General features: G+C 32.1%; 1 protein-coding gene across 1 annotated transcript; it reads right to left on the bottom strand.

The window, feature by feature from the left end:
• Window positions 1-23: 23 nt before the first annotated feature.
• LOC149733939 (uncharacterized) lies at window positions 24-24,946 on the bottom strand. Its single transcript, XM_089880691.1, has 92 exons — window positions 24,834-24,946; window positions 24,263-24,416; window positions 24,109-24,191; window positions 23,879-24,032; window positions 23,738-23,820; window positions 23,487-23,640; window positions 23,338-23,420; window positions 22,689-22,842; window positions 22,551-22,633; window positions 22,307-22,460; window positions 22,138-22,220; window positions 21,569-21,722; window positions 21,430-21,512; window positions 21,190-21,343; window positions 21,022-21,104; window positions 20,714-20,867; window positions 20,576-20,658; window positions 20,316-20,469; window positions 20,166-20,248; window positions 19,556-19,709; window positions 19,419-19,501; window positions 19,169-19,322; window positions 19,010-19,092; window positions 18,361-18,514; window positions 18,225-18,307; window positions 17,962-18,115; window positions 17,807-17,889; window positions 17,436-17,589; window positions 17,299-17,381; window positions 17,050-17,203; window positions 16,891-16,973; window positions 16,673-16,826; window positions 16,518-16,600; window positions 16,263-16,416; window positions 16,101-16,183; window positions 15,648-15,801; window positions 15,498-15,580; window positions 15,236-15,389; window positions 15,080-15,162; window positions 14,875-15,025; window positions 14,733-14,815; window positions 14,259-14,412; window positions 14,124-14,206; window positions 13,892-14,045; window positions 13,750-13,832; window positions 12,407-12,560; window positions 12,249-12,331; window positions 11,954-12,166; window positions 11,796-11,863; window positions 11,416-11,566; window positions 10,935-11,044; window positions 10,518-10,623; window positions 10,228-10,401; window positions 10,116-10,163; window positions 9,850-9,954; window positions 9,471-9,566; window positions 9,071-9,253; window positions 8,787-8,983; window positions 8,451-8,652; window positions 8,073-8,234; window positions 7,786-7,986; window positions 7,595-7,665; window positions 7,354-7,513; window positions 7,068-7,180; window positions 6,890-6,998; window positions 6,600-6,779; window positions 6,394-6,538; window positions 6,197-6,289; window positions 5,989-6,113; window positions 5,747-5,888; window positions 5,466-5,593; window positions 5,266-5,393; window positions 5,005-5,122; window positions 4,770-4,907; window positions 4,419-4,629; window positions 4,207-4,343; window positions 3,901-4,113; window positions 3,619-3,834; window positions 3,375-3,563; window positions 3,149-3,209; window positions 2,723-2,844; window positions 2,335-2,445; window positions 2,107-2,273; window positions 1,696-1,757; window positions 1,560-1,634; window positions 1,266-1,372; window positions 1,038-1,166; window positions 832-975; window positions 568-663; window positions 375-467; window positions 206-290; window positions 24-150 (listed from the first exon to the last, which is right to left on the bottom strand). Exons 1-92 carry the CDS (start codon window positions 24,898-24,900, stop codon window positions 24-26), a joined length of 11,526 nt encoding a protein of 3,841 aa, XP_089736817.1. The 5' UTR covers window positions 24,901-24,946.

The raw sequence follows: 24,946 nt of genomic DNA on the forward strand, positions 1-24,946 counted from the left end.
ATTGCTCCAATATTTATGAACATCTATATAGGATTCTTACTAGTGCAACTGATGGAACTTGGGTGAGGGGTATATTCACCAAGGTCATTACAAGTCACACCAGCTGAGATTACACCAGGACGGATCCAAAAACCAGGAAGACATTTATATCTGTATGGAAATTAATAAGAAAGATTGAAAGATATTCTAAACACAGCTATCTTACTTGATAACTCCTTCAAAATCAACCTCCTCACTCGGTAAATAATATTTTGCTGATGATATGGGACCTGGATCGCGACACTTAACCCCTGTGTAACATACATGATATAATGCTGATACCGGATATACAGCCAAAGACGGATGTAACATGTTTATTGGGATATGGAACTCACGATCACAAGTGAGATGAGAAGGGTCGGGCTCCCACTTTGCTTTTATTCCACAAGTAAACCATGATCTCTGCCTGCCTCTTGAAATCCAAAACCCTGGACATAAAAAACGAATAATAAAAAACAGTCAAGCGTTTCTTAATGTCATTTTATTCTGTTATTTAGACATGAACTATTATATTTTAAATTTACTTACCTGGTGCACATGAGTAGGTGATTTGTGAGCCATAAGTCCATCTTAGACCTTCTATGGTTGCATATTGAACAGGGTATGGAACTGGACATAAGAGATCTATACAATCAAAAAAATAATATTTCCTAATTAAAAGCAAGTCAGTAATGTGCTGGGTGTTTAAATTAAAACTAAGTTATTTAAGCCAGGTGTGTATGTGCTTATCAATCTATACAAAGTTAATGATGATATGACATTAATAACAATATAAATGTTTAGTTTACTTACTTGTGCAACGAACTACATCTAGTTTTGGAAACCAGTTTCCAGTTTCATCACAAGTTAGTGTGGCTGATACAAATCCTGGTTTCAACCAATAGCCTGCTTTGCATGTGTAAGTTGCATTCACCCCATATATACCAATCGGACCATCTGAAAATAAAAACGCAAGTTGCACTAAGTTACAAACAATAACACAAACATAATAAACATACGTAGTTCTCTGGTAGCACCACTGATATCAGCCAGCGGTGGACAGTGTTGTATCACGCACTTAATAACTTTAGCTGGTAGACTCCACGTACCAAACTCTGTGCATCTTGTTTCAAGCATGGGGAAACCATCTGTCAAATATTATGATTGTCACAACACATACAAAGTTTGTTCAATGTTTAAACGTGATAATAATAAAAGAAACTTATTTTGGGCAACAGCCAACATACTTCGTTGTGTGCAGACATTCTGATCAAGACCATTATCACTGATAAACCATGCTGATAATGCATCAACCTTGCTTGATATCCCAACATTGTTTGTTCCTTCTATTGGTCTATAAATAAATTAAATACAGTTGAGTGAATAAATTCTACATCATCTAAAGTATATGAGTCTGATATTTCTTGAACATTACTACCATAGTTCCAATGAAGAATGAAATAAAGGTTTACGAAATTGTATGAATTATTTATATTATTACATAATAGATTGTTTTACTGTTGCCTCCATGTAAAAGTTACCTAAGAAATGAGTTTGTTCCTTTGATTGCTATTAGGAGAGGGTGCTCCAGAATCACAGGACAGTCCCAGTGTTGGCTAAGCAATATAGTGATGTTAGTTAGTAAAAGTAGATCTATGGTTTGTATTACAAACTTACTTGGCATCAGCTGAGTTACATGGAGAAGTTGTGACTGTTGACCCTGATCTGGTCAGGCAGTTCTAAAATATATGATATATGAACTGTAAGAGTTGGATTTATTCTGTTAAGTCAGTAGTTAATTTTATTAAAAGCACCTCACAACACAAGCACATGTTTAGAATGAATTACCAACAAGGTCGGACAGAAAAAGGAAGAAAGCAAATTCACTGAGGCAAAACATAATGCACATGATTGGGAAAGGGCACCACACATACAAATTAAGTAGAATAGGAACTAAAACAACGGTAACTTAACACATTCTTTGTTATAATAGGTCTTTTAAGGATTTATATATATATTTATAGATATATTTATAGCTGGTATTTATCTGCCAGGATTTAACTTCAGGTGTATAAAAACTAGCTTTACCTCAGAAGTCACTGATTTAAGTTGAAAAAGGTGTTCCCAGATCCACATTTGTTTAACATCTTCATGTACACAAGGAGCAACCATACTAACAGAAGTAGAATCATCAGCAGAGAGGCAAGCTGTTTGGTGGGGATTGTGAATTTGAAATCTTTTTCGTATTACATAACCTGGATAGTTCAAAATTGAAAATGATGTGAACAGAAAACGTTTAATTAACTTTATTCCTACCAGTTTTATTGCAATGATACTGTTGTATTTGATCATAGAGATAAACATCCAAGAGAGGGGTGCTTGCTGTTGTGTATTTGTACTTTACTTGAGGTGTCGGACATGTTACATCTGTCAATTCAAGTAATAATTAAAAAAACAAGCAAAAAGAAAAAATGCAACTATATGATGTTTTTAATTAACTAAAATATTGGCTTACAACTACCAAATGTGTTTTTGAAGGAGCAAGTATTCATATAGTTTTACATATTATATTGTGTGGACGTGTGGTCATTGCTAAATTAAAACAATTGTTTAAATTAAGAAAAAAACTGAGGTTGGTAAGATTGTGTCAGATTGTTTATAGGGATTTTTTAGACAATGAGTTTAAAATATTGTGTGAACTTACTTTTGCACCAAGCATGTTTAGATGAAGGTACCCAGTCTCCATATTGATTACACACAATACGTAGATCATGTGGTACAACAGATAAACCAAGTTCACAGTTTATTGTCAAGTTAGCAAGCCACCTATGTATAATGATGGTTGTACATAAAATATAATATTTTCTACCGTGTTTAATATGCAAAGTAAACTTACATTAACATATAACATACAATACTGTGGGATAAGACAGGACGCCTTTAACACGTAATATCCAAGTATCTTGATCATGTTTTAAACAACTAACAATGGTCTATAGAAGTCATAAGGATACGGTTTTATAATTCTTTGAATGTTTTTTGTTTACTACCAAATGGGATGAGAAAATAGAATGAAAAGGTGTCCTATCTATCCTCACCCTACTAAATATTAACACATTAACAAGTTTACCTGTGACTGGTGACAAATATATTTGCTCTTGGTGATGGGTCAGGTTCTCCGCATGTTAATGCTGAAAAACATTTACAGAAATGAAAAACTGATGATTTAAAAAAACAAACTATATTACTGAAACAGTTTTACAATTTAAAAGAAAACATTGTTAAAGGCAATTTAGTAATGTTTAAAAGCATTTAAACTAAACCACAGACAATTAGTTTGATTGGTTTCAACATACGTATGCAGAAGACAATAGAAACAGGATCAGGATCCCAAAGACCACTCTCATTGCACATAAAGCCAGTGATGTTATGCACACCACGTGAGATCCAATATCCAGGATCACAGTGGTACAAGACGTGTTCTGTTGACTCATTGTATGTGAGTTTAGAATTGGCCAAATGTATTGGTTTCTCACATTTAATTTCTGAAACAGAACTTGATAAATTCAAACTGGTTCAAGTATTTCACCCACAACTCACTTAAGCAGTTGAATTTAGTTGCATCCGGTTCCCATAATTGTTCAGTGCCACATTTAATATCTTGAACTTTGGCACCAGGCTTCCCACCGAATGCATAACCATAATCACAGGTTATAGTTACTTTATCACTAAATTTATAATCTCCAGATAATATTCTTGCAGGTGATGTGACAACTGAACCGTGCGGTTTAAATGGTGGGTCAGGACATGATAATCCTGTGGAAAAACATACAAGTTTACAATGGTATTTCAATTAATAATGCCAAAGCACAATATACTTACGCAAGCATTGCAATAACAATGAATCTGGTTCCCATACATTAACACCTGTTGCATTAGAGCAAGTGAGGGTAATGTTTCTAGATAAAGGGTCTGCAGACAAGCCATAACCTGGGTTACAGCTTATATTTGCCCCATCACCCCCAATACTCCAGTCTTCTCTGGTAAAATGGCTGTTTGCTGGCAGAACAGGAGGACCACAAGTGTTCTTTATCTCTAAAATATGGTACACAAGCTATTTAATGTCAATTTGTTTATTCTAAAGGAATATTTATTTAAGTTACTTTAAACATCAAATCCAATACTTACTTTTCTTGCAAACAAAGTAATTTGCTGAGTAACAATTTCTTTCTTCCAAACCAACTTTTGTTGGACTTAACAAAGAATAAGTAGCACACCATGGTGCGTATTGAAGTCCAAAATATTTGTTGCTGGATGGAGAGCCTCTTTAAATGAATAAAGGATAAATTTAAATGCAAATCTTTATATGAATTGGAATGATGTTATGAGCTTTAGCAAACCTGTAGCACCAAATGTAATCAGTGTTTTTGCTTGTACATGAAAAAACTCCAACTGGTCTTGTAACATCAGGTATGCTTGAACAACTTGGATCGGAATGTGCCATAGCTGCCCATAACTTGTCATCCTGGGATACATAGGCACAAGCACATCCTTCTGTGAAGCCATCATTGACTCCCATAATAAGGTCAGTAGATCTTGCAGGACGACCACCTGTATAATGTATGTTGCGCTCTCTATGGGTGGATAAGCAAGTTAACTATATGTAAGTAAAAAATGAATATTTTGTTTGAACAATCACCATTTCTTATAAAAAATTAAATTCAACATTTATTTTGAGCTGTGAGGCTTACCGCTCATATAACATATTTGTTCTGCAGTTGATTGATTAGCAAATTGACTGTTTGGTGTAAATTCTGGGTAACTACAATTCACTGATAAATCCTCAGATGGAGGTTTCCAACCTTTGTTCTTCACAAGAAATAAATTCTCTAAAAATAATAAAACCACCATTTCAACCATATTTCAATGTATAGATGTTCAACATAGAAAAATCATAAAGCGGAACAGTTTTCATATAAAACTCACCTCCAGGTCTGTACCTATCATCACATATATAATTATTATCCACCAATGTTCTCCACAGTGATTTACAATCTTCAGAATAATGTGGGCCAGCCATATGCACACGATCAAATGCTTCAACCTATGTATGTATGTACAAGATAACTTACCAAGCATGAAAAGAATTAACAAAGATATTTTAGCAAAATTAATACAATACACCAAATTGTGGCTATCCAACAAAGGTTCAAAAGTGTTTACACTGAGTAATAACAAACTGTTTACCTTATCGAAAATCATGCTTGATTTAAAAGCACGCAGTTTAATATGAAGTGGATTCCGTGATTGGCAGACCCACTGTTGGAGAGGTTCAGATAGATTGCATGGTAATACACGCACACCGGGTGATAAACCTGAGTTATTTTAGCGTTGCTACATAGAAGTATGATATCAACATTTAATGTAAAGTCAAACATAAAAGATACCTCCTTCTGTTTCATCCAGGAGTCCATACGGAGCAGTGAGACACAACCCGGTGTAAACGTGTTTCAAGTGAAATGTGGAAGTCCACACCCATGCTAGTTTCTCTGGTTCATTCCAGGTGCAAGATTTGCTGGAGAAATATTAAAAAGTTTAAATCAACAGCATAGAAAATCAAAAGTATATATTCATGTAACAAGCATAACGTTGTAATTGGTGTTTGTAGGAATAAACGCCAAACATAAGAAAGAGTCTTTCCTCATTTTTAATGCTAGGGAGAAGATACCTTCTTGCATAATGATGTGGGTTAAACTGAGCAAATGGGTTTCCATAAGTATGATTGTATTGATCACCATACATACAACGTGCTTCATATGTCAACTCTTCTTGGCTTTTTTCTTTACCAACATTCATGATCTGGAACTCGTCTAAACATAAAGTTAGAGAAAACAGAAAAAAGAATTGACCATCATCAGTTATAAGTACATTATACATGGTAGGCTTCATTAAAAAAAAAGCTAAACAAACCAGTAACAAATGGCGGAGAATTTGAATTGAAGGGAGCAACCAATCCTTGTATCCTCCACTCCCATGATCTCTCACTTGCATCCACTCTGCTCGCTGAAGCTTTGTCATATAATGGAACCCAGAACCTGAAGGTTTTAATAAAGAAATGACTAACCTGCGTCATCTGACCTTAAACTAAAATAGCAATTGTATAGTTTAAGAAACTTACTTTGTTCTCCAGTTATACGTAGCATTGGGCTGAGCTAGTCCAAAATTATGAAAGAAACGATTGGTCCCCCAATCTTGCACTGGAGCTAATTCTCTGTCATTATATGCAGCATTAGGAATGTATAATAAACGTGTAATATAATATGTATATCTAACAAACATCAGAAGTAATAATGTTAAAACAAGTCATTAACACACCCTTGTGTTTTTCTGCAGTTTTTTTCAGCTTGTTCAATGGTTTTGGTGTAAGGACCTGGATGACGATTAAGTGGGTCATGTCTGAAGTGATAACATTCATCTCTGTGTATTGAACCGTATGTAGCAGGGTAGCCACACTCAGTTGCTGTATAATGAAGAGATAATAAGGCTTATGGGTGAAGTAGTCGAACAAATCAAAAGATTACCTTTCACACACATGAATGGTAAGATGATGGCACAATCTTCTTCACTCCAGTACAAATGGTCTGTTATATCAGCAGCTACACAATCTTTTGCTAGATCTGAACCATTTCTGGTTGGTGACCAGTTGGTGTAGTGACCATATGGTTGGTCGTGTGGTTCACCACTTGACCATTCATATAAACCTACATGGTGGCTGACGTTGTATTGAGGTTGAAAAACATTATGGAAAGTTTACACAACAGTGGAGCTATTTATCTATTATATTATTTCTTCTAATTCCTGCACATATTACCTTCAGCATAAACATCATCTAATCCAATCCACCACTGTGTATATCCAGTAACATTGCTTGAACGAAGTGCTCGACTCATGATTATATCAACTTGATATTGCGTCTTCAACTGAATGTTGGGTGATGGTTATGTTAGCATATGTTTAAATAACCATAAAGGTAGATAAATAAAACATACAGTAGGTAAGGTTGCGTTCAGACTCGTGCAGTATTCCACAGCTTCCTCATATGTTTTACCCTTGGGTTCCAACAATAGGTTTGGAATTTCAGGTGAAAAACTATGGATGAACCCTAGGTAAAAAAATCATTTAATAATAAATTGTGTTAATGGTAATATTGCACAAAGAAAATAATTATTATGTTGTAAACATAGTGATAGTGCTATAAATAAAACAACCCAAAAATTAATAAATATGACAACCCAAAATAGTGGTAATTGTTACCATGCAACACCAAGTACTTACTTGGTTGGTAACAAAGTGGAAGAAACATTTGGCTGTCGATGCTGTCAGGATCAACTTGAGCTCTATGTATTTTCTCCTTTAACCAACTTGACAACTTTCCAGTGGTTTTCTTGGCAAACAACTCAATAGCAGCTTGAGATAATTCTCGAGTGCAACTTGACTGGAAAATAAAAGCAGAAAACATAATTGAAATGTTTGAAATGTGAAAAAGAGAAGTTTTGAAAAATTTGTATTTTCTTACGTTTTTAAATATTTCTTTAACACAGGCAGGTGTGAGAGGCGGCATGTATGTTTCACAACCAGCTGGAAGATCTGTACATAATGAGATATTTGTTATTTCAATTATTATTTTTCTAGTGGTGTAACATGTAAAATTTACACAGACATGTAAAATTTAAGTGACAGTCCTTCAAACATGATATCCATACGTACTGTCAACTTCACATGAGAATGTGAGCATTTTGGTGCACGAGTGATCTTTCCAATATTCATATGTGATGCTAGTAAACTCATCTCTTCCTTCATCCGTGTAATCTGTGTGCATTGTACCACAACGCTCCACACACCAAGTGTTATCAGGTTGTGCAAGACCTTCAGTACCACCAAAGTGCCATCTTTCAAATGGATATGGTCCTATAGTATGAAAAGTAAATTATTTAGTTGCAATGTTGTGTTACAGCACTAACATAAGCTTCCATGTATATTTATTGTACATTCACCTTTCTCACAAAAAGTATGGCCAAGTCTGAAGCAACCCCAATCCACCCATCCACCTCCAGCATGATAAGTTCCACATAACTCAGGAAAGCCGTAATAATTGTCATTATATGTCCATACATCATTATTTGGGTCCACTGGGTATAACCACAGTTGAGGTAGAGCTTCATGAAATAAAACATGTTAGTTTTCACATAACAACATTTTTATTAACTCAAAATAGCAATATTATTGTTTCATTTACATTGAACCAGTGTACAGTGTTACTGTTTTTCTATTGTATGCAAGATTCAATTAAACAATCTTTAAAAATGCTGTTAAGATAATATTGGTAATTCTGAATATTAAACCAGAACAACAAAATAATATTTTTTAAATACCATCAAATTCTGCTTGTGTTGGCATTTTATGAGCAAGGTTATGCTTGTAATACCATTCCTTTGGCATTAACATTCGTACTCCATCAGTAAATTGGAAGCTGGTGAAATCGTGTACATTGATGCGAGTGAAACCAGCCCAGTAAAATTCATGTGAATACATATGCTCGGGCGGGTGCGAAACTTGCCAAAGATTGTAGCGTTCCTGAAGATAGTTAACTAGTTATTAGTTGCACCAAGTTATAGATAAGCTGGTAAAGGATTGTATACAGAGAGTTCTTAAATTACCAATTTGATCATCATAGTTAGCTTAAAACTTAAATATAAGTTACAATCAACCTTTATATAAGCAGTAATTCTCTCCAGTTCACGAGCTTCCCTCACTATAGGTAAGTGGCTGTCAATCAATTTACAAAATTTCTTTCCATTTTCATAAGTGGTAAAGTGCGTTGATTCATTAAAGTAGAAATGCCAACGTTCATCTATACCTGTTGTATTTCGAAAATACATTGGAACCGCTCCATCAGCAGTCATATCTGGAAATAAATCATGTCAAAAATTAATGGAAAAGCTTAAATTTAAAACAATTGTAATGTAGTGTAATTATTGAGACCCTGCCATACTTTCAAACACTGGTGGTAAGTTAACAGCTTCACCATCCATGAATTGCCACTGTCCATCATTATCAAGGTCATGCATACCAAGCCAGCTTGCTTTGGTAATGTTTAAACCAACTTCCATCATTTTCTCATAAATATAATCATGTCGAGGTTTGGTTTTTGGCATCGCTAGTTTACCTCCAATACCTTGTGAATTGAAAGGTTATAAATACAGATTTTTAGCTAGAAAATTGTTTTTTTTTAACAGATAACGATATGATTAGCATGTTATTGAAGCTAGAAAAAAAAAGCTGAAATAAATTTATGGAATAAGTCTTGTTTATTACAATGGTGATTTTATTACAAACTATTTCACCTTTAGCTAAAGGTAATATCAACTTAAGCTAAAGCTATAGTATAAAACCTTCACAAAAGTCGTTTGCATCTGCCCAGTCTTCTGTTTGATTGAAAAAGAGAAAAATTGTGTCAAATTTCTTTTCTTCCAATATTGTATCCATTCCTATTAATCAATATATATTTAAATTTAGCATTTAACATTTTACTATCCATGATTTAATGAATCTTAAAGAAAAATATAATAGAGTTGTGGTGATAAATTAAACATGTATTTAAATCACTTTCGTTTGGTTGCTTGGTTTAGCAACAGCAATATTGCTACTGACCTGCAGCGGTTTAATATAAACTTATATATTTCAATATTGCTACCAGTTTGTTTTTTTTAAATCAACAATCAAACTATTTTATTAAAAAGCAATATACATCAAAATGTTTGTAATATTCACCTGATACCCACGAACAATTATAATGATAAAAGAGCTCCGAGCACACACAAGTACCATTGTTACATGAATGGTGTGGAGGGCATTCTGGATCGCAGAGAGATGCATCTGTAGAAATGAATTAATTTTATTAAACCTTTCATAGATCATGTTGTGTGTTAAATAAAATATATCTATGATTCCGTGAGTGTAAACAAATGCAGGTTTGAGGGTTAAAAATACAAAATTCTATTTAAAATATAATACGTTAAAAAACAATGAATTCTTACCTGCTCTTGTTTCATCTGGATCAAATCTAACAGGACTTCCACAAGTCACTGTAAATGAAATAAATATTAAGAATATTATAACAACAACAACCACAATGTTTTAAAAACTGACCAGCTTGACAAATAAATGAACGTGGTACGTCACAATCATCCATTCTCCATTTCCAATCAATATACTCATCAATAACAGCACAATCCTTATCAGGGTGGGTTGGTGGCATCGTTGGCTCCCAGTTATTGTAATCACCATCTTTTAGTTTGTGACCAGATGACCAAAGTAGTTCACCTGACAAAGTATTAGTTTCAAACAGTGGTTCAGGGACTGTTTTTTATGCAACTGAATTTATATTTCCTATGTCTGTAAGTAGTGATTTAATAATAAATATGCAACATGATGGTTACCTTCCACATCTACATCATCTAAACCCAACCACCAATCTGAGGCACCATAATGACTGGCAGTCGATAATTTTGCTTCAATTTGCTTTTGCATAGTGGAGTTTGAAATCTGTACATAGTGTTAAAATATCAAATGATTATAATTTGTTTAGCAGAAAATGTAAAGTGGGGCATAGTTTATTAATAACACTTTTACTGAACAGTGAACACAAATTTGAATGTTTGAAACAATAATGTTTATTGTTAATGTGATAATAAATGAGAGTAAATAAAAAATAAAGATAACTAGTCAATTATTCGAATTATTTAAATAGTTTCATATTAAGATGGTTCGTGGCTACTTATTTATGTTTAAAGAATTACAATAAATCTTTGAAATATATGTAAATCCCTAAGACCAACAATTAAAAAACCAGTAACCTTGTAGATGGGTAAGGCATTATCATCACGACATGTTTTCGCAGCTTCTTCAAATGTTTTTTTCTCGAAAATAAACACCACAAGCACATCAGAGGTTATTGGGAAGTATGCTGTTGATAATATGGACAATACGCTAATATCATGTAGAGGTTTGACAATGTTAATCAATTACAGATTTAAGAAAATCTTTTTATAAGGATTAATTTGTAATTAGAATATTCATCATGAAGGTTTTAAAGGAGAGTGAACCTCATTCACCTGCATTCAATCCATAATATTACCTTTTGTTTGCCGGCACTAAATAATAGAACTATATTACCAATTACTTGAAAGATGCAATCTTATTTTAGTAATAGCATTTATTTGACAAGCAACATGCTACCAACTTTTTATAAAATAATAACAGTTGTATAAAACTCCAAGCAATAATATTCAGTAATTAAAACATAACACTAAATATACTTTAGAAACAATATCTTACTTGGTCCGTAACAACTTTCTAAAGACAAGGAACTTAAACTATCAGTGTCTGCTTCATTCTTAATCTTAGTGAAATCTTTGTGGATGAAACCCAGGTTTGTATTATTCCAGTTTTTCAATGGTAGCATACCTTTGTCTGGGTCACAACCAATCTAAAAAAATGTGTTTTTTTTATTTATTTTACAGTCAAGCTCCTAGAAGTCTGTTTAAATGCAGAGAAAAAAGCACATTAAAATGACAACACCATATTTTTAATTAAATAGTATTAAACATTACTAGTGTATACTGCACAAGCAAGTATTAGAGCTGCATAATGATATGCTTACATCTTCCTATTTTATCATTAAAACACAATGGACTAAAGGATTTAACAATACTCACAAATTTAAATAATTCTCGAATGCATTCCATTGTGTGGTTGGGGAAATAATTACAGATGTCAGGAAACTCTGTACGGTAAAAAAGTGTTTCATAAAATATCCATGAAAGAAGCACCTGATACAACATGTGGTATACAATGACATGGAATTTTGACTTACCAATACCATAACATTGTGTTTTGTTTTGTTTAAATTCTGTCATTTTATTAAAAACATGGTAGTAGTTGCCATCAAAGTTATCAGTTTTGAATGTTTTGTTTAAAGGTGGAGGATAAAGAGTCCCGTTCACAACACATTTTACTCTTTTAATCCAGATAGCAGCAAGACATTGGTCAGTGTGAGGGGCACGGAAGGTACAATTCTCCGGCAATACTGGTGAAAAATGTTGTTATAACTTAACAATCCTTGCGTGGTGAAATGAATGCAATTAACAACAAATTATGTAAATACAAACCAACTCCATAACATTCCAATTGTTTTTCTTTATCACCGCCATCAGCTTTAATTCGAGTAGTTTCAGAAGCATTTAAATTCTCGCTAAAAAACATATTACATTTGAATTTCTTCATATTGAACATTACAGCAATGCTAAATTAGGAATATTTAACTTACAATAAATTGAGATCATCCAGATCATATTTAGGACCAGCTCTTAATTTAACTGGAGCATGTGTTCCCTGAATTACGCAACCCTTTAACTCCCAGATAGTTTGAAGACATTCCACAGTGTGTGGTCCATAGTACGTGGTACAATTATCTGGAAATACTGAAAGAAACGCAAGAGCAAAATAGTTACATGTCATTTTATTTATATTAGTTGTATGTTTATTTTTAGCAATGTGTTAAAAAACTTAATACAGTGGTTTTTGGTTTTATTTGAGAAAGCATAGACTTGTTTTTGGTTACGCAAAAATAATCTTATGAATAATGTATAATTTGAAATGTTGGCTCAAACCAACATATTATGATGAAGCATCCATTAAAGTTTAGATGTCTCACTTCGGTAAAACAAAACTTTTAATCTAAAAGTTTATTTTGAATAAATTTTTTGTTGAACACAACAATGTTAAACGTTATGACATCCGATCAGTGTTTTTGTCAAATAAGACAATCCCAGAACAAACATTTCACATTCAACACATCTCACACAAACCATTCTCCTTACTTTATAAACCAGCATTACTTACAATGCAATAAGATATGTTTGAAACAGGAATGCGTTTGAATATTAAAGATCATTTTATTGTAGTTATGATAACAGAATCAATCTATGATGAAAGAATCACCAGCAATGCTGTTCATGAAATGAAAAATGCAATATATAGGTTCAGTTTACTCATGCCAAATATTAAAGCACACATCTCAGAACAGCAAGGCAGAAGAAGCTCTCAGAGAAAATCCAGACTATGTAGATTGGACAGGCTGCTCTTGTGTGTGACTACAGACCACATCATGTAAAGTGGACACGGCGCACTGTGGTGAAATAAATTGCACCTTTAGTACACCTTGTTCCTATAATTTGAATTTTTAATCAAACGTTACACTTAACTTTAAAGTTTTGTGTGACAGCTGATAATGTTTTAGATTTTTATGTTTTCCTAATGTGTGTTGACGTTTTTTGTATTTTTTTAGATTGTATTGTTGATAATGTGTATAAGGGTAACCACTTATTAACATATATACCACCACAACCACAACATTCATGTTTGTTAATTCAAATTCAATGATTTAGATCCGTACTATGAAACTTGTTTATTGTCTGTTTTAAAACTTAATAGCTTAGATTTGTTAACTTTACTCTGTGTTCTTTATTTTTTCTCATTGAGCTATTACGTAACCAGTTTTGTAAAAATGGAACAAACATATTTTTAAAGACTATTTGGTTAATTTTTAAAGAGCTTTTCATTATAACACAAACAACTTTAACAGATTAATAAAATGTTGACCAAACTTACCTATTCCATAACAATTTAACTGATGATCATCATTTCCATCATCTGCTGCTAATTTTACACTTTTCATGTTTTGTATTATTTCTCTGTGAATAAAAGTAAGCGGTTTTAAGATGTTATTATATTAGCAAGCATTAGTGAATACCTTAAGTTTGAGGATCTTAACGCATCGGCATCAGAAACTGTGAGGTTGCCAGGATACCTCCAACCCATGACCTTGCAATCCACTTCTTCCCAGATTGTGATGAGACATTCAAGATCATGTAGACCATAATAAGAAACACAATTCTCAGGAAAAACTAAAATGAAACAAATAAAAATGAAAACAAATTAAATGACTTCTTTGCTATGTTTGGTAACTTGTTAAAAACACAAACCAATTCCATAACATTCCATTCCTTTTTCTTCATCGCCACTTTCCGCTGTGATTCGCGTTGTTTCGAATTCATCCAAAACTTCACTGTAGTTGAAATAATAAATTAATTGTTGAAACCACAAATCGCTGAACTTACTCCAAAGGTAATGAATCAAGATCTCCCTTTTCCTCTAGATCTAACTTAACTGGTGCGTTTGTTCCTTCATCCAAACAGCCTTTTGATTTCCAGATAGTTGTTAGACATTCCACACTGTGTGGCCCATAGTATGTGGTGCAATTTTCAGGAAACACTGAATAGAAAAATTAACACAATTGTAAATTTTATCATCAAAATGATAAAAAATAACATTTGTTTATCAAGTTTAAAACAAAAAAGCTTCATGTATGTTTTTATACCAAGTATTTTCCAGCAGGTAAAATGCCGAATACCACAATGACCAATAACAACATTTGAGAAACTTTTTTTAGTTATTCTATTATAAATATCATATTAAAAAAGTAGAATTCTTTTCATGTTGTTGCAGCTCCGTTACATTATATTGATAGGCCAAAAAATATTTAACTTGAAGTGCAAGTGTTAATCTGGGTTTGTAGTGCAAAATACTCTTACCTATTCCATAACAATTTAACTGATGATCATCATGTCCATCATCTGCTGCTAATTTTACGGCTTCCATGTGTGTTCTTACATCTCTAAAGTATTTTAATTAAAAAGAGGATTTTGTTTAGTATTAAGTAAAAATGGTGTTTACCGTAAATTCATTGTTTGCAATGCAGCATCTGCACTTGTAAGATTTCCAGGATATCTATAACCTTTGACCTTGCAATCCACTTCTTCCCAGATTGTGATGAGACAATCAAGAGAATGAGGTCCGTGGTATGAAGTGCAATCGTCAGGGTAAACTGGAGGAAATGCAAAATCATAACATTTAAAGTTAATAATTATACAAAACAAACCAATTCCATAACATTCCAATCCTTTTTCTTTATCACCATTATCAGCTTTCATTCGAACAGTTTCAAAAGTTTCCAATACTCCACTTTTGTTGAAAATTAAGAGAAAAGAAGTTAAATTTCTTTCTGAATATAGAACAGTGGAAACATAAGTCATACCTTATATTCAATACATCTATATCATGAAGTTCAATGTGATCTAGTTTAACTGGAGCTTTTGTTCCTTCATGTAAACAACCTTTTATTAACCAGACAGTGGTAAGGCATTCCACACTGTGTTCTCCGTAGTATGTGGTACAATTGTCAGGAAAAACTGAAAAAATAAAATAAATGAAATCTACAATCATATCAACAACCGTTTAATACAGACACAAAGACATTATCGAACATTTCATTATTAAAGACAAATTAAAATTCTTGCCTAAACCATAACAATTCAACTGATGATCATCATTTCCATTATCAGCTGCTGATTTCACACCTTCCATGTTTGCTCTTACATCTCTGTACAAATATGTTTATTACATTACGAAGACAAACTTAAAAACTCATTAATTCAAACCAAAACTACCTTAAGTTTAGAAATTCCAAGGAATGATCATTCTCAATTGTGAGGTTGTTTGGATATCTGTAACCTTCGACCTTGCAATCCACTTCTTCCCAGATTGTGATGAGACATTCAACTGAGTGTTGCCCGTGATATGAATCACAGTGCTCAGGAAAAACTGAAACAAAACAAAATATGAAACAGTTTTTGATTACTGATAAGAAGCATCAGTCCTACAGCAAATAAAGAAGTAATCTACTTTTTCGTTACGTTATGCTGTATGACAAGCAACCAGTGTTCTGGTAAGTCAGCAGGAGTTAAAGTGTTCATTTCATGGGATTGTAGAGTTGTATTGTTGCCGTCAGAAGTTATTCTTGTATATTGTTCTTGTTGTTGATATGCATTAATTCAGTCCATAAAACTTATTAATGCAGAATAACAGGTTCTTTACACAAAATTAAAAAAACAAAAAATTACCAAGTCCATAACATTCTAACTGGCTACCATCATCACCACCATTAGCTTCAATTGGAATTGCTTCAAACTTTTGTAAAATGCCACTGTTGTTAAACAATAAATAAAAAGAAGTCTTATTATATTATGAATAATATATTTGAACTAAACCAAAACAAGCCCAACCTGATATTTATTACATCTACTTCATGTAGTTCAATATGATCTAGTTTAGTTGGAGCTTTGGTTCCTTCACTTAAACAACCTTTTATAGTCCAGATAGTTGTAAGACACTCAACACTTTGTGGTCCATAATACGTGTCACAATTGTCAGGGAAAACTATGATAAAACATTTACTTTGGCAAAATTGAAAATAATACAACATCAAAGACACTGTTACATAAACTTTATGAAATAGATTAATTTTTAGTTAAAATTACCTATTCCATAACAATTCAATTGATGATCATCATTTCCATCGTCAGCTGCTGATTTAACACTTTCCATGTTTTCTCTTATTGATCTAAATATAAATAAACATATATAACAAAACTTTAGATATATTAGACAGATTGGATAAAACATTAAAATATACCTCAGGTTCATGAATTCCAATACATGAGTATCTATAATTGTGAGGTTGTTAGGATATCTATAACCCTCTGCCATGCAATCCACTTCTTCCCAGATTGTGATCAGACATTCAATGGAGTGAGGTCCATAATATGAATCACAATTCTCAGGATAAACTGGAAGATAACACAATAGTAGGACAACATCCACCAATAGAAACGGTGGTAATAATGTACAAACCAATTCCATAACATTCTAATCCTTTATCTTTGTCACCACCATCAGCTTCAACTTGAACTAATTCGAAATTATCCAAAACCTCACTAGAGTTGGAGTTAACATTTTAAGAAAATAAAAGGTTAATTACATCAAAATACAAATAAATGCAAACAAACTTACTCTACAGTGAGCAAATCCACAGCTTCTTTATCAGCATGATCTAATTTAACTGGGGCTCTGGTTCCTTCACCTAAACAACCTTTCCATTCCCAGATGGTTGTAAGACATTGAACACTGTGTGGTCCGTAATATGTGTCACAGTTGTCGGGAAACACTGTAAATGTAAAGTTTGTTTAAACATAAAAAAGAGTGAAAACCATTTATTTTAATCAAACAAATAACAGGAGTCTGTGATACAGAACTCCTTACCTAAACCATAACAGTTCAATTGATGATCATCATTCCCACCATCAGCAGCTAATTTAACACCTTCCATGTTTTCCCTTACAGCTCTGTACAGAAACAATGTTCATTAAGCTATAAAGATTGCTATCAAAAATAAATACCGTAAGGTTGAATATTTTAAAACCTCACAGTCTGCAATCGTGAGGTTGTTGGGAAATCTATAGCCTTTTTCTTTACAACCCACATCTTTCCAAATGGTGATGAGACAATCAATAAAGTGAGGTCCGTGATATGAAGTGCAATTATCAGGAAAAACTATAGAATCGTGAATTTAAAACAAAAGTTAACATTCTAACTAATTCAATCAACATATTAATCTATTTTGAGATTTTTTTGAGGAATAAAGGACTTCCCAGTTAACTCGCACTATACATTTAAATATTTGCTATTTTATCTCATGTGTCAAATTATGTATATTATAAAATATTAAGAACTTTACCACAGCCTAAATAGGAAACTTATATGTACAAACCAATTCCATAACATTCCAAGCCCCTATCTTTGTCACCACCATCAGCTTCCATTCGAACCAGTTCAAAATAATCCAAAACCTCACTGTAGTGGAAACACAATAAATAAATGCCAAATAAAAAAAAAAACATTGAAATGCTATTTGTATTGACTTACTTTATATTCAACAAATCCCAAGCTTGATTTTCTTCATGGTCAAGTTTATCTGGAGCTTTTGTTCCTTCACTTAAACAACCCTTCGATTCCCAAATAGTTGTAAGACATTCCACACTGTGTGGTCCATAGTATGTGTCACAATTGTCAGGAAACACTAAAAATATAACATTTTAAGAAAAAAATTGTTAACAAAGGCAATTGATTTTCGTTAAATTCTTTTTTCTAAAATGATCAACAAGAATCTGCAACGAAAATTTCCTTACCCAAGCCATAACAATTCAATTGATGAATATCATTTCCATTATCAGCTGCTGATTTTACACCTTCCATGTTTCCTCTTACATCTCTGTAAAAACATTGTCTGCTGATCTAAAATGATCACCATCACATAAAACTTACCGCAAATTAAAGGATACCATATCTTCAGCATCTGCAGTTGTGAGGTTGTTGGGATATCTATAACCTTCAACCTTACAATCCACTTCTTCCCAGATTGTTAGAAGACATTCAATAGAATGAGGTCCGAGATATGATGTGCAATTATCAGGATAAACTGAAAAATAGAGTCTTTGAAAAGTGCCTTTATTTATACCAACTAAATCAACATAATCCACTTTGATTTTGTGCGCATTTTTCAATTTCCCACTTAATTTTTAAAAGACTTTCTCCTACTAAAGGTGTGTTACACTGTTTCATAATACAAATCGAATTCAATAATAATCCTATTGTAAAATAATGACTGTGTGTTATGATATGATACAGTTTTAGATTACCTAATAGTTATGAAACTAATTATACAACTATTAATTTAAGAAATGAATAATACAAAAAAAATTAAACAATAAATATTTTTTCAGTATTATATAGCCTAATTAGTTACTAAAATATACATTTATATATTATTTATAAATAAGTTGCTCTGAATTATTTATTCTTTGTATGTTTTCATGTAATCTGATATAACATGATTAAAACAGTATAAACCAATGTGGATTTATAGGAAGAAATGCTAGTTTAAAACATAAATGGATAAATATAAAGTACAAACCAATTCCATAACATTCCAATCCTTTATCTTTGTCACCACCATGAGCTTCGACTTGAACTAATTCGAAATTATCCAAAACCTCACTAAAGTTGGAGTTAACAATTTAGGAAAATAAAAAGTTAATTACATCAAAATACAAATAACTGCAAACAAACTTACTCTACAGTGAGCAAATCCACAGCTTCTTTATCAGCATGATCCAGTTTAATTGGAGCTTTTGTTCCTTCACTTAAACAACCTTTCCATTCCCAGATAGTTGTAAGACATTCCGCACTGTGTGGTCCGTAATATGTGTCACAGTTGTCGGGAAACACTGTAAATGTAAAGTTTGTTTAAATATAAAGAACATAGTGAAAACAATTTAATTTATTTAAACAAATAACAGGAATCTGCAATATAGGTTTTTTACCTGAGCCATAACAGTTCAATTGATGATCATCATTTCCACCATCAGCGGCTAATTTAACACCTTCCATGTTTTCCCTTACAGCTCTGTACAGAAACAATGTTCATTAAGCCATAAAAATTGCTATCAAAAATAAATACCGCAAGGTTGAATGTTTTAAAACCTCACAGTCTGCAATCGTGAGGTTGTTGGGAAATCTATAGCCTTTTTCTTTACAACCCACATCTTTCCAAATGGTGATGAGACAATCAATAAAGTGAGGTCCGTGATATGAAGTGCAATTATCAGGAAAAGCTGAAAATCGTGAATTTAAAACAAATGTTAACATTCTAACCAACTTAATCAACAAATTAATCTATTTTGAGATTTTTTTTGAGGAATAAACGACTTCCTAGTTAACTCGCACTATACATTTAAATATTTGCTATTTTAACTCATGAATACAATTATGTATATTATAAAATAAAAAGGACTTTACCACTTGATGATATTTCATTTAGTAGAAAACATTTGCTTATTAATAGTAATTGTGAAATGAACTGATACAAAAAATAATTCATCGATATTATTTTCATTATTTTTTTTTCTAAAAAAAATGCATCTTGTATACAATATATTTAATTAGGTATTGATTATTCTGTTGGCTTGGTTTAAATTCCACCCCCTTGTTGAATACCAAGGTTTAGACTAGCATGTATTAATTATAAAGATTAAGTGTAGAGCATACATGGTCAAACTACATGTACAAACCAATTCCATAACATTCCAATCCTTTATCTTTGTCACCACCATCTGCTTCCATTCGAACCAGTTCAAAATAATCCAAAACCTCACTGTGGTGGAAACAATAAATGAAGGCAAAACATAAAACACATTAAAATATTATTCATATTGACTTACTTTATATTCAACAAATCCAAAGCTTCATTTTCTCCATGGTCAAGTTTAACTGGAGCTTTTGTTCCTTCACTCAAACAACCTTTTAATTCCCAGATAGTGGTAAGACATTCCACACTATGTGGGCTGTAGTATGTGTCACAATTGTCGGGAAATACTAAAAATGTAAAGTTTGATAAGGTAAATATTAAAATAAGCAAATGTTTAAAAAATTTTTTATTTAAATAATGATTAACATAAATCTGCCACATAAATTCCCTTACCTAAGCCATAACAATTCAGTTGATGAATATCATTTCCATTATCAGCTGCTTTTTTTACACCTCCCATATTTGCTTTTATATCCCTGTATAAAAACATTATCTGTTGATCTAACATGATCACCATCAAATAAAACTTACCGCAAATTAAAGGATACCATATCTTCAGCATCTGCAGTTGTGAGGTTGTTAGGATATCTATAACCTTCAACCTTACAATCCACTTCTTCCCAGATTGTTAGAAGACATTCAATAGAATGAGGTCCGTGATATGATGTGCAATTATCAGGAAATGCTTGAAAAATAAATGTCAACTTTTGAACCAATTCAATCAACATAATGAGATGCAGACATTTAATGAAAACAACTCCTTTTTCGGTGGTTTTTTTATTTTCATAAGCGCTGGTTATTTATTTATTTATTTATTTTTTTAAATAATATATACAAACCAATTCCATAACATTCCAATCCTTTATCTTTGTCACCACCATCAGCTTCAACTTGAACTAATTCGAAATTATCCAAAACCTCACTGTGGTTGAAATAATTTATATAGAAAGATTAATATGTTTGCAGTAAAAAAAACTTTTATTAAAAAAATACATTTCTAAACTCACTGTAGGTTTAGTAAATCCAAAGCATCATTGTCCCCGGCATTAAGATTATCTGGAGCTTTTGTTCCTTCAACTAAACAACCTTTCCATTCCCAGATAGTGGTAAGACATTCCACACTGTGTGGCCCATAGTATGTATCACAATTGTCAGGAAATACTAAAAAGAAGTTAAAGAGATACTTTGGATTTTTTTTGTAAAACGGTTACAGAACAAACATAGAATAAATCAACACCTCAACTTACCCAAGCCATAGCAATTCAATTGATGATCATCATTTCCGCCATCTGCTGCTAATTTCACACCTTCCATGTTTGCTATTATTTCTCTGTAATAAAAACATTGCTTGCTGAACTAATATGATCACCATCACATAAAACTTACCGCAAATTTAAAGTTTTTAAATCCTCAGCTTCTGCAGTTGTGAGGTTGTTGGGAAATCTATAACCTTTGACCTTACAATCCACTTCTTTCCAGATTGTGATGAGACAATCAATGGAGTGAGGTCCGTGATATGAAGTGCAATTATCAGGAAAAGCTGAAAAAATTGAGGCTTTAAAAAATGTCCATATTTAAAACAACTTAATCAATATTAAGATATCTATTCACTTTTGTTTTGTAAGAAACATTTCAATAAAGACTTTCCAGGTTAGTAAATACAGACATGCCTAATGTAGCTTATTATTTCCACATAGCCAATCAAGGGTAACACTATTCCTGATGTAAACTAATGACATTATGCCAAGATGAGATGCAGACATTTAATGAAAGCAACTAGTTTTTAGTATTTTTGTGTCTATAAAATGCATCTTATATGTGATTCACTATTTACAAAATTGAGTTTATTTATTTTGATAAACACTGGTTATGTTGTTTATTAAGTCTAAATATAAAGGTTTGGACTAGTATAGGTTTATTAGAAAAACCCAAATGATAAAATAGTATGCACAAACCAATTCCATAACATTCCAATCCTTTATCTTTGTCACCACCATGAGCTTTAACTTGAACTAATTCGAAATTATCCAAAACCTCACTGTGGTTGAAATAATTGATATAGAAACATTATTATGTTTGCGGTAAAAAAATAAATTTTATTAAAAAAAACATTTTTCAACTCACTGTAGGTTTAGTAAATCCAAAGCATCATTGTCACCAGCATTAAGTTTATCTGGAGCTTTTGTTCCTTCACCTAAACAACCTTTCCATTCCCAGATAGTGGCAAGGCATTCCACACTGTGTGGTCCGTAGTATGTGTCACAGTTGTCGGGAAATACTGTAAATGTGAAGTTTGTTTAAATTGTATAAGAACACTAAAAGAAGTTTTTCGCAAAATGCTAAAAAAACATACAAAAACTTAACTTACCCAAGCCATAACAGTTTAACTGATGATCATCATTTCCATTATCAGCTGCTGATTTTACACTTTCCATGTTTGCCATTATATCTCTGTATAAAAATATTTTCTGCTGATCTTATATAATCCCCATCATATAAAACTTACCGCAAATTTAAAGTTTTCAAATCCTCAGCCTCTGCAGTTGTGAGGTTGTTAGGAAATCTATAACCTTTGACCTTACAACCAACTTCTTCCCAGATTGTGATGAGACAATCAATAGAATGAGGTCCGTGATATGAAGTGCAATTATCAGGAAAAGCTTAAAAATAAAAGCCTTGAAAAATGCCTATATTTAAACCAGCTTAGTCAACACCAACAATCAACATAATCCACTTTAAAATTGTAAGAAATATTTTAATTTCCCACTTAGTTTTCAAAAGACTTTCTCTTACTATAAGTGCTACACTAATGAGTTTCGTAATACGAACTCAATTATAATAATACTCCTATCGTAAAATAATGACTTTATGTTATGATATGATACAGTTTCAGAACAGGTATCAGTTATAAAGCTAACTGTACACCTATTAATTTACGAAATAAGTATTACAAAAAATAAAAAATAAACTAAAAAAATTTTTTTAGAAGCATACATTCTGTATACAATTTACAAATTAGTTATTTTGGATTATTTGTTCTCTGTATTATGCTGTTTATGTAACCTTACATAAAATGATTACAAAGTGTAAAACAGAGTGCATTCATTAGCAGAATCTTAGTTTGAAACATGAATGCTTAAATATAAAGTACAAACCAATTCCATAACATTCCAACCCTTTATCTTTGTCACCACCATCAGCTTCCATTCGAACTAATTCGAAATTATCCAAAACTTCACTAAAGTTGGAGTTAAAAATTAAACACAATAGTATGCTAAGTACATAGTAATTCAAACAAACTTACTCTACAGTGAGCAAATCCACAGCTTCTTTATCAGCATGATCTAATTTAACTGGGGCTTTGGTTCCTTCACCTAAACAACCTTTCCATTCCCAGATGGTTGTAAGGCATTCCACACTGTGTGGTCCGTAATATGTGTCACAATTGTCAGGAAACACTAGAAATATAAAGTTTGTTTAAATATAAAGAACATAGTGAAAACCATTTGCTTTATTTAAACAAATAACAAGAATCTGCTATACAGGCTTTCTTACATAAGCCATAACAGTTCAATTGATGATCATCATTTCCACCATCAGCTGCTGATTTCACACCTTCCATGTTTGATCTTAGAGCTCTGTACAGAAGTAATGTTTGTTAACCTACAAAGATTGTAAAGATCACAATAACATTACCGCAAATTTAAAGCTTTCAAATCTTTACAATCTGGAATTGTAAGGTTGTTGGGAAATCTATAACCTTTTTCCTTACAACCCACATCTTTCCAATTTGTGATAAGACAATCAATGGAATGAGGTCCGTGATATGAATTACAATTCTCAGGAAACGCTATAAAGTAGGTGAATAAACTAATTATATTTAAAGTTTATTACTAAAACAAAAAAAATAAACAACATATACAAACCAATTCCATAACAATCCAATCCTTTATCTTTGTCACCACCATCGGCTTTCATTCGAATTGTTTCAAACTTTTCTAAAACTCCACTGTGATTGAATAGTAAGTAAAATAGAAAAATCCAATGATTGTTTAAATAAAAAAAACATGAAAGTCATACCTGATATTCATTACATCTACTTCATGTAGTTCAACATGATCTAGTTTAGCTGGAGCTTTGGTTCCTTCAACTAAACAACCTTTTATAGTCCACATAGTTGTAAGACACTCAAGACTGTGTAGTCCGTAGTATGTATCACAGTTTTCAGGAAATACTGAAAAGAAAAAAGCATAGTTCAAATAAAAAAAGCACTATATATTATTACATTATTTATAAATATGGTTTATAAAAAAAATTAAAAGTTAAGACAAAAATGTCTTCAACCTTTTGAGTATTTTTATACTAGTTAAATTATTTCAACTTTATTTAAATTAATTTCCTGACACTTTAACTTATCAGAGACATATGTAAATTCCTCGATATTAATCAGATGTGAATGTTTTAAGCAAGCAGAATTTGATATTCGAAACTTGTAATTTCTTTACGGCAATGGCCATATGTTTTACACATATCTTAATTGCTATAGTATTATTAACGAACTATCACATTTAGATTAAAAAGTAATACTTAGTAGTAAATCAGCAAACTGCATCAAAAAGATTAACGTTCAACGTTTAGTAAACTAACTTACCAATGCCATAACAATTTAACTGATGATCATCATTTCCATCATCTGCTGCTAATTTTATACTTTCCATATTTTCTCTTAGAGCTCTGTAAACAAACAGTAAAATAAGAAAACAT

Source organism: Ciona robusta, chromosome 7, assembly GCF_009617815.1.
Source record: "Ciona robusta chromosome 7, ASM961781v2".
Classification (NCBI taxonomy): Eukaryota; Metazoa; Chordata; class Ascidiacea; order Phlebobranchia; family Cionidae; genus Ciona; species Ciona robusta.